The sequence below is a fragment of the Vicugna pacos genome, chromosome 7 (genome assembly GCF_048564905.1).
Source record: "Vicugna pacos chromosome 7, VicPac4, whole genome shotgun sequence".
Lineage (NCBI taxonomy): Eukaryota > Metazoa > Chordata > Mammalia > Artiodactyla > Camelidae > Vicugna > Vicugna pacos.
Genome location: NC_132993.1, coordinates 75,107,760 through 75,125,342, shown reverse-complemented (window position 1 = coordinate 75,125,342; position 17,583 = coordinate 75,107,760). Strand labels below are relative to the sequence as shown.

Here is a 17,583-nt window from a genome sequence, read left to right as displayed (position 1 = left end):
AGGTGTCCTCTCCCAGGCCACAGCCATCACTTCTGCAAAGAGACTCCCTCTAATTAAAAAATAAAAATAAAAAGCAGCTAGTGGCAAATACTTCCTGCATGTGATGGAATACCCAGAATTCCAATACACCAGCAAGACATAGAAAAGATGCCAGAGAGCAAACAGGACTTGTCCTGGGATCAGATTTGCTTATTTGCTCTCCCGTATTTGGCCTTGCTGACTTTTTCAAATGGTAAGAGAGAGTAGTCCCTAGACTGCCATCCTGACCATTTCCAGTTTCCTCCAGCCTCCATTCCTAACAATCGTGTTCTACTACCACCCACACCCTAAAATAACTGCTTTATAAATTTGCTCCAAAGAAGCTCTTCTGAGAAATATTTTTTAATTTATTTTTTCAAACTTTTTTTATTGAGTGAGTCTTTAAATTCTATAGTGCTTTACAATTTTCAAAAGCTTCACACACATAATTTCATATAGTCCTATAATAACCCTTTTTTTAATCCCCTACACCTATATTTCTTCTCCCCTCTTTTCTCTCCCCACTGGTCCACTGGCTTGTTCTCTAATCTGTGAGTCTGCTTCTTTTTTATTTTATTCCCTAGGTTTGTTATATTTTTTAGATTCTGCATATGAGTGATATTATACAGTATTTGTCTTTCTCTGCCTGATTTATTTCATGTAGCATAATGCCCTTTGAATCTATTCATGTTGCTGGAAATGGCAAATTTTATTCTTTTTTATGGCTGAGTAGTATTCCATTGTATATATACCACATCTTCTTTATCCAGTCATTTGTTGATCAACACTTAGGTTGCTTCCATACCTTGGCAATTGTATGTAGCACTGCTTTGAACATTGGGGTGCATGTATCTTTTTAAATTAGTGTTTTTTTCAAGAAATATATTTTAAATTAGCTCATCTAAGATTATAGAAAAAAAATTTTAGTGTAGACAAAGTTTTCTTCAGGTTATCTGTGACTTAGTCTCTGATAGATGCTTTATTATATTAGTTATATTTTGTAATGGCATTGCTTGGAAAAGTGGGTCATACCTACAACTGACTCAAAATGTCTTTCTTAAATTTAAATTCTATCCAGTGGAATAAAACCAAGATAAAGGCAATATAAACTCAATAAAACAAATTTATATTGACTTCCTTGTTCCTGACAGATAGTACCAAAGAATGTTACAGATAACCTTGAAAACCAAAACTGTGTCAGCCAATAAGCACAATCTCTATTTTAGCCCCTTCAATGTAAAATGATGCTTTTTATTAAAAATTGGCTTTAAAATTTTTTAGAACTCTTCAGAACAGTTTGTGCATCTTCTTGCTATTTTCCACAAATTCTTCCCTCTGTCCTACCCAGAATAATTGTTACCTCTGGCTGAGTATACATTCCACAAAATGCTTATGACACTCCAGAGGGATTTTATCTAAGCTTATAATTTAGAGTAAGTGAAGATAGACTGACAGTCTGAGTTAACATTGTATTAAGTAGGTCTTCAGGGTTTTTTTTAACAGGCATGTTCATTATTATTAAAGCAAAACCCATTTGACTGTTTAGATCCCATAAATAATAAATTTAGGGGCCCAGATAGATTGTAGCCAAAATCTTGAACTGTGCAAAATGCCCACAGGTAAGCAAAGGACAGTTTTTCTTTCTGTTAATTATCCCCTTGCTTAAAGATTGTTTAAGAATTGCTTTTTACATATTGTACTGCAACTTTGTCCAGGATTGTTGCTCTGCTAATTCTAGCATAAAAAAAAAATACTCATTGTAATTTAAAAATTCATTTGAATTGCCACTTTGATTTATTTTAAAGCAAAAATAGCACTACATTTTACAGGGTAAGAAAAGGAAACTAACATATATTGAAACTTTGTAATGTGCCAGGCAATCTCTCATTTTCTCTAAACATCCTCCAGTCTAGGTCATATTTCTGTCTTATTGATGAGAAAGCTGAGTGCTTTCTGCCATTCAGAAGCCAATATTCTTTATTAATATTATTCTAACAAGAATATAACTAAACATAATGCACATAGTAAAACCTAAAACAAAATTGAATTTGAGTGAAATACAGGGGACCCAACTGTAGAAAAGAATTTTTGAAATGCAATGCACGCAGAAAAGCCTTCAAATAGAGCTCATCCTTTACCTTCCCCTAAGCCGTCCTACTGGAGGGAAAACCTATAAATGCAATGAAGGTGGAGAAGCCTTTAGTCAAAGTCTATTCCTTGCTAGACCTCACAGGACTCATGCTGGAGATAAACCTCATGAATATAAATGAATGTGGAAGGATCTTTACCTATGGTACATCTCTTATTAAATATCAGAGAATTCATCCCAAATAGAGACCTTATGGATGTAATGAACTTATTCAACCTCAGAGAATTCATAGTAGATAAAAAACCTTATGAATTTGGTAAATGTAGACTCTTACAGAGAGGTTTATTCTATATCTTAGTTCAAAACTAAAGTCATTCAACTTTAGGTGGTTTAATATATTTTGGGAAATATAAAGCATATTTTCATGGATAATATGCAATGTTCCACTACCTTTAGAGCCTCTTATGCAGTATTTGTAGGGGAAAAAAAATCCAATTAGAATATAAGACCTCTATTGCATGTGTTCATATTCTTAGAATTTTTACCAAACTATGATGTGATAATTTAAGTGTTTATTCTGAATTATAATATGTATCAATTGAATGCCTTTCTTCTTTTTTTCTGAAAATTTCTTTTTGCAAGACAGATGTGTAAAGAAAAAATTAAAAGTCCTCCAATGCTAACCACATTTCACACTGTTTAAATGTCAACATGTATTCTGACAAATGTCTCTTCTAGTCAGTAAATATTATATCATTATTTCAGAAAGGTGATATACCAGTTTATCTAACTGAACCTCTATTGATAGACAAAGAATATTGCAATGAAAATTTTTGTATACTTGTTAAAGTATTTCTGAAAGATAAATTCCTGAAAGAAAAAAAGGAAATTAGAGAATCAGGTGTGTATGTGTACACATGTATATGTATGTATGTAATTTTCATTTTGATAGTTACCGCCAAGTTGCCCTTCAAAGAATATATCATTCTTTTTTTTAAGCTTATGAAAGAAGAAAATATTTTTAAATTTTAGCTTTATTGAGGTACAATTCACATATAAAGTTGCAGTATATTTAAAGTGTACATTGTGGTGATGTGATATATACACATATTATTAAAGAAATCCTTCCATCTAGTTAATTAACATAATCATCACCTCACATTTTCATCTTTTTGGTGAGAATATTTAAGTTTTACTATCTCATATCATTCTTAAAAGTATTAAAATGTGAGCTGATTAAAACATATTTAATTCTGTTCTCAAAGCATTCCAAAACAGCAGAGGTGGGGACGATCAGCTTCCCAACTAAGAAATGTCTTTAAATTATTTTTGCTTGCCAAAAGAATTCTCTTTTTTGACACAAAATTAGAAGAACATACTTTAAAAGTATAAATTAAATATTATTGTGACCTTGCTACCTCTAAGGAACAATGTTGCCTTAAAGCATTTTATTGATTATTAAACTTTTTTTCTGTTCCAACTTCACCCTGCTCTCTTATAAATAATAGATATACCACTATATTTATAATAAATAATATAAGGGGCCTTTTTTTAGAATTAGTCATCAAAGAATAAATATAAATTGCTATGTTGTAGAGAGCTCTCCCCTCTAGGCAGACATTCCTTCAAATGCAGTTCACAGAGAACTGCATTTCCTTGGGGAAAACATAATTTAAACCACAGAAAAATAACAGTGCTTTTCAGGGAAATTGCAGTGCTGTCCAAGATATTGCTAAAACAACAGAGCTCCTTAAATACCATTGCTGGCCTCAAAGATTTCGTTGTTACAATTTTATGTCATGTAATTATTACATTAAGACCATGCCAGGGACCATGTCTTTTTTGTAACTGGAAAAGACTACAACTTTGTGACCTTACAGAGAGGGACTCTGAAGTCCAGGCAAGTGAAAGGGCATCTCTTGAGGTCCCTCAGTCGGTGCTGGAGCTCTGGGATCCCCTCAAGGATACTTTGCCTCCAACTAAGCTCGAGCTGGTATTTATACAAATTCATGAAAGAACGAGCTTGTGTTACAAGCTCCTACTGAATTTTTAATAAATGCAAGATAATTTATTTAAAGCAATGAGACTTTCACAAAATGATTTTCAGATTTCTCTCTGCCTTTTTCTCTTCAAAGTGGACTAAACTTCCCGTTTCCTTTGATTGTAAATATTTGGGTTTCTAAAGAAAATAACTTCACTTTTGTTATCTTCCAACAGTAAGAACAGAAAAAATAAAGACTAATGTAGGATAAAACTGAATATGTTGGACTTTAAAATAAAGATTAAAAAGAAGTGTGCAGTCTAAATCACACTTCACTGGGCTTTCTCTGTGGTGGAAGTCATGAAAATAAGTCACTTAGATGAATCTAGACGCTTTACTCATTTACAACTAGTAATTAAGAGAAAAAGACTACGGCTCTCATTTCTCACTTGAATAAAACATTCTTTTAGTCCATGACAATTCCATCTTTTCCAATTTAATTTTTCATTTTAAAAATACTCTAAAGCAGATGGATGCCTAAAAGGAGGCATCATATGCATCATTTATAACCTTAACTTGCTTTGTGGATCAGTAGGCTGAGTGGCTTAATTGGGATAAATGGAGCAGGTAAAAGATCAATGAACCAGGGTGAAATTTTCTTGTATGAGCCGAGAGAGGTTCCTGGTATTTACAGTGGCCCACTACTATTTAGAGCGGCTTCTCCTTGAATGATTGATGTAATCTGTTAAAATACAAAAAATTAAGCATTTCCTAAACGTCTTGATCTCAAACGGTGCAACATAATTGTCCTGACACAGTACCCTCTTTAGAACTGTGATTCCTAAATTAACAGCAAACCAAGGAGCAGAAGATCTCAATTTCAGAGCCAAACAGGCAGTTGGCCTTAGGCAAGCCACTTACCTCTGTGTGTCCCAGTTTCCTCGTCTGTAGGCAGGTTAGCTGTGTGAATAGCAATGGCCAAATTAGACATGAGCAGAAATAAATACTAAGGAGAAATAAGAGTTTTTAAATATTAGATTTTTTTTCTCTTCTATGTATCCATGTACCTATTTGACTGTTTAAGTCCCATCTCCTTTTTGAAAACTTGCTAGACTCTTGCCAGCTCATATCATTTTTCATTCTCTAATTTTTAATGTGCAAAACACCATACAATTATTGTGATGTTATGACACTGTCTTTTACTGTTCCCCGTTTCCCCAGTTCAAATGAGACTCCCCACCTCAACTGAGAATAAAAGCTGTCATGTACTAGTTACGCTATATGCAGTATTGATTAAACTTATCCTTCTACAGGAAAACTGCAACTGTGAATGGAATGTGTTCAAAACTTTGTTCATTACCTAAAATCTGTAGTACCACACTTTGTTTCAGAATTGTTCATTACTAAGTAAATGTTCGTCATTAAAAATAAAATGTTATACACTAAAAAGCTTTGAATTAATATTCTGACTCTTAGTGATTCTCATTTTTTTTTAAGGTGGGACATCTTGGGAGCTGTCATTGGTACGGAATGTGGAACAATAGAATCCGGCTTATCAATGGTCTTCCTCAATGATGGAGAGAGGAAAATATGCACTCCCTACATGGACACTACTGGTTACGGGAACCTGAGGTTTTACTTTGTTATGGGTAGGTACATTCTGAACAAGTTTTATTGACCTAGGGCGAATTCTAGGCTGCCACCTATTCCTGAGGGGGTGAGATTATTTGTTGTCTACAATATAAAATGAGAATTCATGAGCCATGAGTTCTACTGGTTGAGCAAAAGCCTGTGGTGTTCACACCTGCTCAGACCAGCCCTGTTGGAACCACCCTGTGTGAGAACTAGTCCTGTTATGCCATGACCAGGCCTGCAGGCAAAAACGCAATAAGACTTTCCTTCCACCTCTCCCTCAATGGTCACAGCTGAAAAGACAATGGGAGAGAATCTAAGGACAGAGTAACTCCTTCGAGCAAAGCTTCCAGCTTCCCCAAAATCAAGATGAGTCCTTGGTCTTCATATCTCATCACTCCATAACTCTTCTGTTATGGAAACCTAAGAAAGAAACAGGTGTATCATCCTTTTTAATACTTTAATATTATTCTCTACTTTCTAATATGTTGACAAACACAGAAGGAAAAACAGTGTTTGTAAGATGTTATTTTTCTTCTGATTATTGCAGAGCAAATGAGCAGTTAAAAGCTTAGAAAAATACCCAAGGAGGAATTAGGGGGTTGAAAGGTGTGCCCTCTCAACGTCTCTTTAGTCCACAAGAGCCACAGTTATGTATGCTAGCACTGGATGTCATTCCAGAAGTGTGAGTCGCTGTCACATGTCTTCCTTGTTGAAGGACTAAAAGCACAGGCAACACCTGGAAGTGAGACAGGAAGTAAACAGTGTCCACCTTTGAACTTACTGGTGAAGCTGTCAGCTCATCAGGACAAACAGGTCTCCCGAGTCTAGGCTCCAGTACTGGCTGCTGTTTCTCTCATCTCCTCACTTCCTGCACTCAGAGCGGCAAAGTAACCTTTAGATTGCTTCCTGCTCCCAGACACATTGCCCGTGTGATGCTACCTCGTTTTCAGTAATGATCTGTTTGATAACAGGAAAATTGTGGATATAAAATATAATAATGTAATCTCCCTGCATTAAGGATATCCTCCCCTTCACTCTGAAATGATTTGTATATTTAAAGACCCAGAACTCATTTCCTTTAAATAAATCGAATTCAAACTGGCTCTCATTTTATTAAGAGTGATTACCAGGAAACCTTGAGAACCAGCCCCCCATCCCCAAATTTTAGTATGCCAGTCTCATTTTCGATAAAATATATTTGAATTCTTCATTTTTTTCATAGTAAACTTTGGTAAATCAACTCAATTCAATGCATTTATGTAAGAGATTGTCCTCTTACATAAGAGATTAAGTCATCTTTAATTCTTTCTGGAACGAAGCAGATTATTAATGAATCAATTAAAATTATATTGACTAGGAGGAAAACGTTCATTTGAATGAACTCACAGTACATTATACCAAATAAAAGCATCCCCATTTGATTATAGAAAATAATGAATCCCTATTGAAAGTAGAGCACTGAGCTAGGGTATCATGGAGACTGCAACTGAGGAAAAGAATGGGACCTAAGTCACAGAGTTGCTGATCAGTGAGTTAATACATGCAAAGCCCTCAAAATACTGTCTAATAAATATTTAAGACTCAATATGTCTTTGTTTTTTATGTGTAAAAGTTACTTGGACAGAGTCCTTGCCTGCAAGTAACATCTAACTATAAGGCAGATTGCAAGTTGGGCTGTAATGGAATGACATTTTGAGGGTGCAGAGGAAGCTCTGCGTGTTGCCTTGGACAAATGAGGGTAAAGTTTCATGAAGGAGATGGCATTGGAACAGGGCTTTGAAGGTTCCAGCTAAGCCAGCATTTTGAGAAAAAGCATTTTGAAAACTGTAAAGGTACATGACATGTTTGGGGCTGGGTGATTTTCTTAATACAGCTGAACAGAAAGACATAAGCTGAAACTAGAAAAGTCAGCTGGAGCCAGAGTAGTGATTTTCTGTGATATCATCCTGAGGAATTTGGAGTCTCTTACTCTGGGCAAACATGGTTTTAGATGGTTTCTGTCAGTTCTGTGATATATGCTAATCTTTGTTTTAGAAAGATAATTCTGGCACAGTGTGGAGAAATGAGAGGATAGAAGATCAGGTAGGATAAGGCTGCCAAATTTAGTAAAGGGCTGCGGAGGGCTTATTTAAATGTGGAGGTCACATAAACAAGGAATATTTTTTTGTATATGTGTTGTTCATGCAGTGTATTTTATCTGGCAGCCCTAAGTCAGGGAGGGTTTTGCACTGGTTCAAGCAACAAGGGAATTACAGCAGTAATGGTGGCAGTAATGTGAAGTGGAGGACAGAGGTAGACTACCTGGAGAAGAAACCAGCTGACGGGATTATGAGAACAGTCCTGGAGGGGACGCAGGTTTCTCTCTTGGGTGACTGAAAGAATGGTGCCTTTTCCTGAAATAGGAGATGTCCAAAAAATTATAATCATAATAAAGAAAAAGTGTGGAGTGGAAGATTTTGATAGTAGGTATGTTGAGATGGAGGGTTCTAGAAGGCCATATGAAGGTGGAAATGCTACTCAGGGTCTGAATCAGATTTGAAAATCATACAGGTGGTAACTGGAGCCACTAGAGTTGCTAGGTTCTCCCAAGCAGGAGGCAGAGTAAGCAGAGGACATGACACTTACATAGGGAGAACCCTCACCTAGGTGTAGGTAGAAGGAAAAGAAGTAGACAAAGGATGTTGAGAAAGGGCATGGAGGAACGCCGGAGGAAGGCATGGTTCTGTGCTAACAGAGGAAGGGAAGGGAGTGGTTCAGGAGGTGATGACAGCAGTGGAGGGGGTGCCACAGAGACAGAGCTCAACCAGATTGGAGCAGAGAGCCCACCCATGAATCCCCACAGTGTGGGGTCTGGGAAGCCAAAATACTTGGACTTAAAAGAAATAGAGATGTATGTCACTGAAAGAGGACTGCTCCGTCAAGAAGTTCATCAGTAAACACAGGAAAAGATCTCCTCCTCTGATCTTGAGGAGAGAGCAGAATCCAGCAAAGGTGATTTTAGGATAAGGTCAGGTGGAATTGGGTAGGATGGGACAGGACAATGGTGGGATGAGACCAGATCTGTAGAAAAGATTTTAAAATGTTGGGAGCTGATAGACAAGAAAGCACTATGGGACGAGATTTAAGATATGACAGACGGTTTATAAGTAACCCTGAACTAAGAATGGTGCCTTAGGGAAATCAGCGCTGATTGTTAATCTAGACCAGACCACACTCCTTTCTTCACAGACACTGCCCACATGTTCTTCCTGGTTTCATCCCTTGGTTCCTGTCAGTCTGCTGTGACTACCATTTCTGGAAATTTTGCTCAACTTTCAAAGTTTGCTTCAAGGTCTATTTCCTTCATTCACACATTCATTTATACAACACAGATTCATCAAGGATTCATCATCCAGTATGGTTCTCAGAGCCAGAATGCAGTGAACAAGACAAAAATTACCTGATTTACATCATTTGGTTTTTTGTTTATTATTCCTTCAACAAATATTTACTGAGCACCTCCTGTATGCCCAGCTCTTTTAGCCTCCATTTGTGTCTCTTTTCAACGAATTTTGACTAGAGTTATGGCAACACAACACAGTTTACTGCTGATTATCTTTCTCTCATGTATATTAGCCATATGTATTAGTTCCTTGCTAACTTACAAACTTTTTGAGGTCAGGATTTGTTTCCCCTTCAGGCCCAATGTCCTGTGCATAGTAAATAACAGAACCACTTTCTTAATGTAAGTGTCTTAAAAGCTACTTAAGACAAGATTTAAAATATTTTAAAACTAGCTGTCCATCTAGTTTCTATCAAAATCTTCTGTACCTTAATTGCTGTACAAAGCGCTCCTGGAGTCATACCTTCCCACAGTACATCAAAGCCAATGAAGCTGAGGAAGAATCCATATCTTTCTGTAGGAGCTGCTGTCACTGAAACTTCACAGAACTGGTAAATTGCCCCCAGGGGGATCTTTCAGATAAAGTCTGTCATCATTTTAAAGTCTGAGCTCCTTTTGGACTTTCTTCTTCTGTCATTGTGGGCTGGATGAGGCTCCCACGTGGATTCCCCTTCTCTCTGAAAGGCAGGTGCAGTTCACGAACCGATCTTGGGAGAGCAGAGAAGATTTACAGGGAACAAATTAATGAAATTAGGGAGAGCTGAAGGTTCAGTTCCTATGTCTCTGGATGTAGTGCTTTAAACCCACACTGCCTGTGACCTTTCACCTTTTTTGGGGGGGTCTTATTTGGTTTGCCTTTCATATAGGCTCAATACTCAGTTTTTAAAAGTTACATTTTTAAAAAGAGAATTTAGTTTTCATGTTGTTCTACCCCCCCACCCCAGACTGTCATTTAGAATGGCTTTACTAGCTATATTTACCATTGTCTTGGAGTGTGTAGTGAAATGCTAAAAATTACATCGAATGTCGAAATTAGGAGATTTTCTCTACAGGTTGTTGTTCTTGAACAATAAATATCTTTTAGGATGAGGTCTACTTTATCACAGTACCTGGCTTCTCTACTCTCAGTTCAGATTACTTAACTCAGTAAGTATTTATTATATGCCAAGTTACATACGTCTAACAGGTGTTAACATGCCAGATCTCACAAGTAACCATCCAAGTTACTTCTGTTGTGATGATCTTTCTTGTACTGGTCAGGTTTTAGCTTTCTTACTTAACATCACATTTCAGTGATTTCTCTCCAAGATCTGACCCCAGTTACCCAGCTTGAGTTTAAGCCAGACACTTGCAATAATTGACACTTTACTTATTTATACAGACGGCGAGTCTTGGGCGTTATTTACTGATTTTACTAGGTTAACTCTCAGAGAGTAACCTTATTCTAGAGTTTGGAGGTCGCCTTTCTGTCACCGTAGAGTATTAGCCACAAAAATTGCCTGTAGATAAAAACTAACATTGATGGTAGTTGATTTAAGAGCCGGAGGAGGTGTTTTGAAAGAAATGATAAAATTAGAAGTCAATGTTATAAATTTTAAACCTTAGGGATAGAATATTTGCCAGGAAATCCACATACCTGTCTACACTCCTATTATGGGTGGTGCTGTTGTGAAGGATAATGGTGGGGGTGGGGGGGGGAGGTTTCTAGTTAGACATGTAATCCTTTAAAATCCAGGTTAAGTAGATAACTGGTAGAAGCCAGCAATAATAAGAATCATTGGCCGAATGCAGTAGTGAAAGGAAGAGAGGGTCAAGGGTTAAAAGAGAAAACATTGACTCTTGGCTCTTCTACCAGCTAGTTTTCAGGTACTTGCTCTGTTATTCAGTCTCATCATCAGGGTGATCTTGGTTACCTCTCAATTGTAGTGTTATGTCATTTCATATGATTGTAAAGTAGTGCTAAGGAATAAACTACTCTGTGTACCTTCCAACAGTCAACTGAGGTACCAAAAGTAAAAATAAAAAATGTAAAATAAACTGCATCTAAAATACAGATACCTAGTATGTGCTAAAATATTAAAGACACTACACGGAACAGTTTAAATAATCTTAGTTCAGAAATCTTTGATTCAGTAAGTCACCACATTTTTTTTTAAAACCATAGCCAACAGGTTCTGAACTTTGGCGATAAAGACCTCACATATAAGGAAGTCAAGGCTTATAAAAACAGAGCACATTTCTTTAATGTGGGTTAAAATATGGACATGTCACCCAGCTCATTGCAGGCTATTATTCAAGCAATCTCATTAGTTACTTTGGCCTTCAGAAATGTCAAGTCTTTGATCTTCAGCATGCCTATCTGGACTATCTTCATAGATTGTATCTTTGGGTCGGGTTACCTTTGTTTAGGGTCATTCTTAACTGACATCTGGGTTTTATAATTATTTTTTATTCTGAAATTTAACACTGTCTGTCTTTGACATGTTTATGGATGCAGGTTGGTTACTAACACTTAAAATTTGTTGTGCAGGAGGAATGTGTGACCCTGGAGATTCTCATGAAAATGACATCATCCTGTATGCAAAGACTGAAGGAAGGAAAGAGCACGTTGCCCTGGATACTCTTTCCTATTCCTCATATAAGGTACACATGCCAATCTGTGCGTCAGATGGCCCTGCTCCAGACCTCTCTAGACAAATTCAGGTCCAAACCATGAAGACCGTGCTAGATACAGAGGATGAATCTCTCTTCTGACAGCCAAGGAAGTTGCCTCATTTCTTTAAAAGTGACTTGAACATTTTGGCATTTACTTTTTTTCCTGATATTAAAAAAAATGAGATTTTATCAGGAAGAATGAATGGTAGTCCATCAGAGACAGTAAGGCAGGTAGCTTCAGGTAGGAAGACAGCAGATAAACACAGCCAGGTTAAGATAGGGGACAGCAGCGGGGCGGGGAGGGTATGGCTCAGTGGTAGAATATGTACTTAGCATGCACAAGGTTCTGGGTTCAATCCGCAGTACCTCTCCCCTGACAGGAAAAAAAAAGGGGAAAATCAAAGAAGGTATCCAGCACACTCCACATGCTAGGGTCACCCAAGTTATATCATTTGGAATTTCCTAGTAGACCACCTTTCCAGAGGTGACTAGGAAGGGTTAGACCTTCTCTGGCCATTTGCGTGCCTCAGACCACATCAGTTATGTAAGCAGTGAGGATTAACTCATGGGCTTTGGCTCTTTCTTCTTAGAGTCCTATTTTCAGCACACCTAGTTTGGCAAACCATTCATATTATACAAATAAGAGAGGACTGATGACAAATGTAAATGTGAAGTTACCTTTGTCTTGTGCTGAGGTGGATAAAGCATATGCTTTGATAACTTTTGAAGACCTGACAGCAGTTTACCTCCAGGTAGAGAGGGCCTGATCAGTCACACACAGAGAGTTCCAAGTGTCTCCAAAGGAGGAGTTCTGAGTGACTGAAATGAATGCCTCCTGCGGGCAGCATTTTCTACATGAAATAACAAATGGGATACCCAGGATATTGCTTGGTGCTTAATAAATGGCAGTTGAGTACATAGTAATTGCAAGACTGAATCTAGGAGAATTCACACCATCTCACATAGGGAAGATTATGAGTGATTTTGGTTTCCTTTGTTTTGAAGGTTCCATCTTTGGTTTCTGTAGTCATCAATCCTGACCTTCAGACTCCTGCCACCAAATTTTGTCTCAGGCAAAAGAACCATCAAGGACATAATAGGAATGTCTGGGCTGTTGATTTTTTCCACGTCTTACCTGTTCTCCCTTCTACAATGTCTCACATGATACAGTTTTCCATTAATCTGGGATGTGGAACACATCAACCCGGAAACAGGTAGGAAACTGTATTCTGTGTGTGTGTGGACTAATTAACAATGAACACGTGGACTTGGCCATTGAATCAGAGCAACCTCTCAGTAGGTTTTCAGCTGGATTTTTAATAAAATCTCCAGTAATAAAATATACACTCCCCACCCCCCAAAAAAATTTTTGTGCAGTTAAAATGCAGAGTACCATTAGATTTGAAGTAGACATGACTTCATTCTAAGAGCTTGGGCTCAGAGGTGTCAGAGCTGTTTGCCTGTGCTGTGGCAGCCATCCATTCCGACAGATTGCTGAGAGAGAAGAAAAAACAAATAACTGAAAAAAAGCTTGACCTCATGTTGGTTCGTGACCCCCTGATAATAGGCATGGAAATCAATTAGCACTTCAGGAGCTGTGACTTCTCGGTTTCACTTGCTGAAGTGTTGCTCTTGTCCTTTCTAAGAATTTCGGCAGTCTCACATTCACAGGATGAAGTGGCAGTGTGAGACATGGTAATTACTTGGCCATCTATCAAATTCAGGAGCACAAACTCAAGTTACCATTTGTTGTCTTTAAAGCATAGTTTGTTTCTATAGCAGTAATTTAACTGCTTGCCCTTTGAAGGCCGGTCAGACTCCAGCGGAGGGGAAGACAATCATTTTGTAAACAGCTCCTTAAAGTGTTTTACACTAGTTCTGCAGATGTTTAATGTACTTAGCCAGAGATGACTCTTTTCATTTTGTTATCTTTGCCCCTTTTTCTGTTGTGCTGGTTCTGATGTCATCAGTGTCAGCTTAGAGTTTTCTACCAACCATGGGCGTTCCTGGTCCCTGCTCCACACTGAATGTTTGCCTGAGATCTGTGCTGGACCCCACCTCCCCCACAGCACAATCTACTCCTCTGAAAACTACAGTGGGTGAGTAAATTCTAAGACAGCAAGACATTTGTATCCACGTTGCAGATGCAGAATCAATGAGTAAACCTGAGTCTAGTGTTTTTGACATACTACGTAAAGAAGCTGCCTGCTATTTTTTAGCTGATTTAGGAGTGATCTCATTTAAAAAAAAAGACAGTAACTTTGGTAAATCTGATGCAAGATCACAATTTATAGGGTAATTCATTCTTTATGTACTTGGCTCTTATATTTTGGATTACATAAATTTAAATTCTATATAGTGATCCTGTGGTTATTGCCAAAAGGCTTATTTGCCAAAATTCTTACTTATGGAAAGATGCAGCATAGAGAAGCAGAAGAAAGGTAAACTTTGGGATTAAACCTCGGTTCAAATCCTAGTTCTGGGATCTACTCATGGGACGATATTCACTCCCTCTAACTTCCCACTTCTTTCCACATAAATTAAGGACAATGATACACTCCTTTAAGGGCTGTTTAGAGAATTAAAGATGACTACGTGAAATAGTTGCCACCTTACATAATAAGCACTAGATAAATAGTAAATATATTTCCAAGAATGCAAAATTAAGCTGAGTATTATTTCCTTTCCTAGCCTGTCTTAAAATATGCACAGGACTAGAGGATAGCAAAAAATAAGAAGTAATCAATGCCAATTAGCACCCTATCTCATCATGGATACTTATCATAGAATAATATCCAAGGTCTGAGTATTGATGTAAAAGTTTCTAAAAAGAATGTCTGAAAACCAAATAAATATGGATGTTCCTAGAAGTTACGTACCTGTTTTAAAACTTTAAACAAACTCCACAGGTGAATTTAAAGAGATTATCACAAAACTTTAGTGCTATCTCAAGCATACAGAGTCTAGAACATCAGAAACATGTAAAGTAGATTCCAAAGATACAAACATGGTTGTGAAGCTGTTTTGTGCTAAATTTCTTGCAGGTGGAACCGAATAACAATTCCCCTTCCTAACGCAGCACTAACCCGGGACACCAGAATCCGCTGGAGACAAACAGGACCAATCCTTGGAAACATGTGGGCAATTGATAATGGTTAGTTTACGCCTGTCATAATCACATGCCATTGATGCAGAGTCTTCCTATGCTTTTGTTCATCAGCACAGACTTAATCACATTTCTAAGTCATGGTCTCACGATTCATTAAACACCCTTTCTTCCCTTTCTCCTTTGCATTCCGTTAGAAGCCCAGGGATGCACAATCAGAAAAAAAAGGCAGCGAAGTCAGCAATATTAGATGCTAGACTGTTTCAACATACATAATTTTAAAATGCATAAAGCCCTGAAACCCAAATTCACAGTTGATGACAAGGGATATCCTAACATTTCCCTTGAATGTTTTATACAAAATTAACATAAATACTTAACACACTGCATGTTTTAAAATAAGACCCATTCTTCTCTTAGTGACTAGTACAACATCTGGAGTGCTTCCCGTGTGGATGCAGACACCACACATGAGGAAACATCATCTCCAAAATGAAACTTATGAAGTGACATTTCTACCTCCTTTTCAGAAAGCAGTATAAAAGGAAATTTTAGAAATATAAAATATCCTATTTTATCTTTAATTTTTCAGTGAAATGTTGATAAGTCTTTGCATAATTTTAAAGCCAATATTACTTATGACAAGTACACGTGAGAGAAGATATTTTAAGCCGTTGGAGTGCGTGGCTGTAAATTTCTTGTATTTGTTATTAATAGCCAGCTCTGGATTCATAGATTTCTTATTTTCAGAGAGTATATAAATTTGGCTGAAGGGTTATACTACAAGTAAGTTGAAGTGGGGAGAGAAGGATAAACTGTCAATACGTAAGCGAATTTGGTATAGCCACTGACTCGTGTAGATTTTATAAAGTAAGAAAAGCCTACACCGTTGTTTAATGCTGACTTTCCATCTCTTAACAATCTTTTTGTTGTTTTTGAAAAATTTTAAAAATGATACACAATTAATTCAAGAAGTTTCACCTTCTTGAAACTCAGGAATGACTTCAGGCAAGATATTTTGCTGATGAACCAATGTAAATTTTTTTCAACAATCCATATTTAAAGAAGACCTATGAAAGACCTAGGCTTTGCAGACCACATGAGTTCTTTGGGTGTAAACATATAGACATAAACATAGTGTATTTGCAGAAACATATAAAGGTGAATTTGTTAAAATGGGGTTTTTCCATTATTTTGCATATCATTTGAATTGCTATACCCGTTAATTAGCTCTGAGGAGTAAGTATGTGCCTCTGGATTGTGGGAAGACTTTGTGCTCAACCACAGATTTTAACTCCCCACCTCAGGAAGGATGGATTAAAACTTAGAAATACATATAACAATCATCTGCAATGTTACAGATTTTCCTCAGAGAAGAATGAAATTACAGTTTTTAAATTATAGCCTATCCATTTAGTGATAAATCAAATTGATCCTTTGCAGAATTTTTTTATTTCTAGCTAAAGAATATAGACTTTGTAGAAAGTCTAAGACAAAAGCACTAATATTCTGCCTGAAATCACTTTTGCTGAAGAGTGCGTTAAGGAACCCAAATCGTAGGTTCTCTGCCTTCTTAGCTGTGAAAGATTACAATCTTGAAAGGATTATTTAAGTTAAAACAGTTCTGGCAGATTCATAGGTAAGCCCTTAGCTTGTCACTCAGCACTCCGTATGTCACCTGGGCTCCTGTGCACAACACCCATCCAAGAAGCGAGATTCACGAGGATTGCTTCCTGCACTTGATCCATGCGCTGGGGGTGTTCTTGGCCCTCCCAGGGACTGTGCCGTCTTTCACGTGCTCTCTCTTCCCCTGCAGTTTATATTGGTCCATCGTGTCTCAAATTCTGTTCTGGCAGAGGACAGTGCACTCGACATGGTTGCAAGTAAGCATTTTTAAGTAATATTTGTCCTTCTTTTTTTTGATGTGTACTATGTGTACTGAAACCATAGGTCATGTTGATTTGTTTTAATTTCCTTTTTAGACTTTTGAGATCTTTTCAAGACCAAGAGTAGCATATTCCAAATGGAATTTCAGTGTAATAGAATATTAAATTTACTTTGTAAGTGGAAGTTGATTAGTAAATAAATTTTCTTTTAGGGTAAATTGTGAGCAAATGTAGCATACTTCGTGTAAATTTGTGAACCAGTCTGAATTCTTCATAGCCTCGATGACTGCCTTTTCTGTCTGGAGTTACATTCTTCAATACAATATTTTCCTATAAACTTATAGTGTTCATGAGTCATATTTTAATTCCTGGCATGGTTTGTAAATGAATTATAAAAATCAGTAATGACCCATAAACCCAATGCTAAAGGAAACTGGAGTGGGTCTAATTTAGCAGATTTGGTGAGAAAATTCATCACCTTTAGATACAACTTCGCAATCTTGCTCACTTTTGGAAATCATTTGGGTCTTCAAACTAATGTATAAAAAATTTTAAATGATAATGACATTGAACATAAAGTATGAATTTACACATAAATAATGTAATAGTATAGTATCTAGTGACCACCAGAGCATTGCTACATTTATAGCAAGAATAGATATTCATATTTATTGTCATTCCCATATAATATTTAATTTATAAAATAACCTGAGAATTCCTAAAATTACAATCTTTGTTATATAGATAAGTTTTCAACAACACATCGTCTAGTCTGTGTCTTCAAGAGTAATTAATTAATTACCCAGTTAAATAATTAATTAATGGGAAGAC

General features: G+C 36.9%; 1 protein-coding gene across 1 annotated transcript in view; it reads left to right on the top strand.

Moving 5' to 3' along the window:
* The window catches only part of RELN (reelin), a 440,736-nt gene that overhangs the window by 278,659 nt on the left and 144,494 nt on the right, over positions 1-17,583 (top strand). The window contains exons 12-17 of the mRNA XM_072965186.1: positions 5,586-5,737; positions 11,636-11,748; positions 12,766-12,974; positions 13,731-13,859; positions 14,805-14,914; positions 16,683-16,749. Of these exons, the coding sequence (XP_072821287.1) occupies positions 5,586-5,737; positions 11,636-11,748; positions 12,766-12,974; positions 13,731-13,859; positions 14,805-14,914; positions 16,683-16,749 (780 nt within the window). The remainder of the gene's footprint in view (positions 1-5,585; positions 5,738-11,635; positions 11,749-12,765; positions 12,975-13,730; positions 13,860-14,804; positions 14,915-16,682; positions 16,750-17,583) is intronic.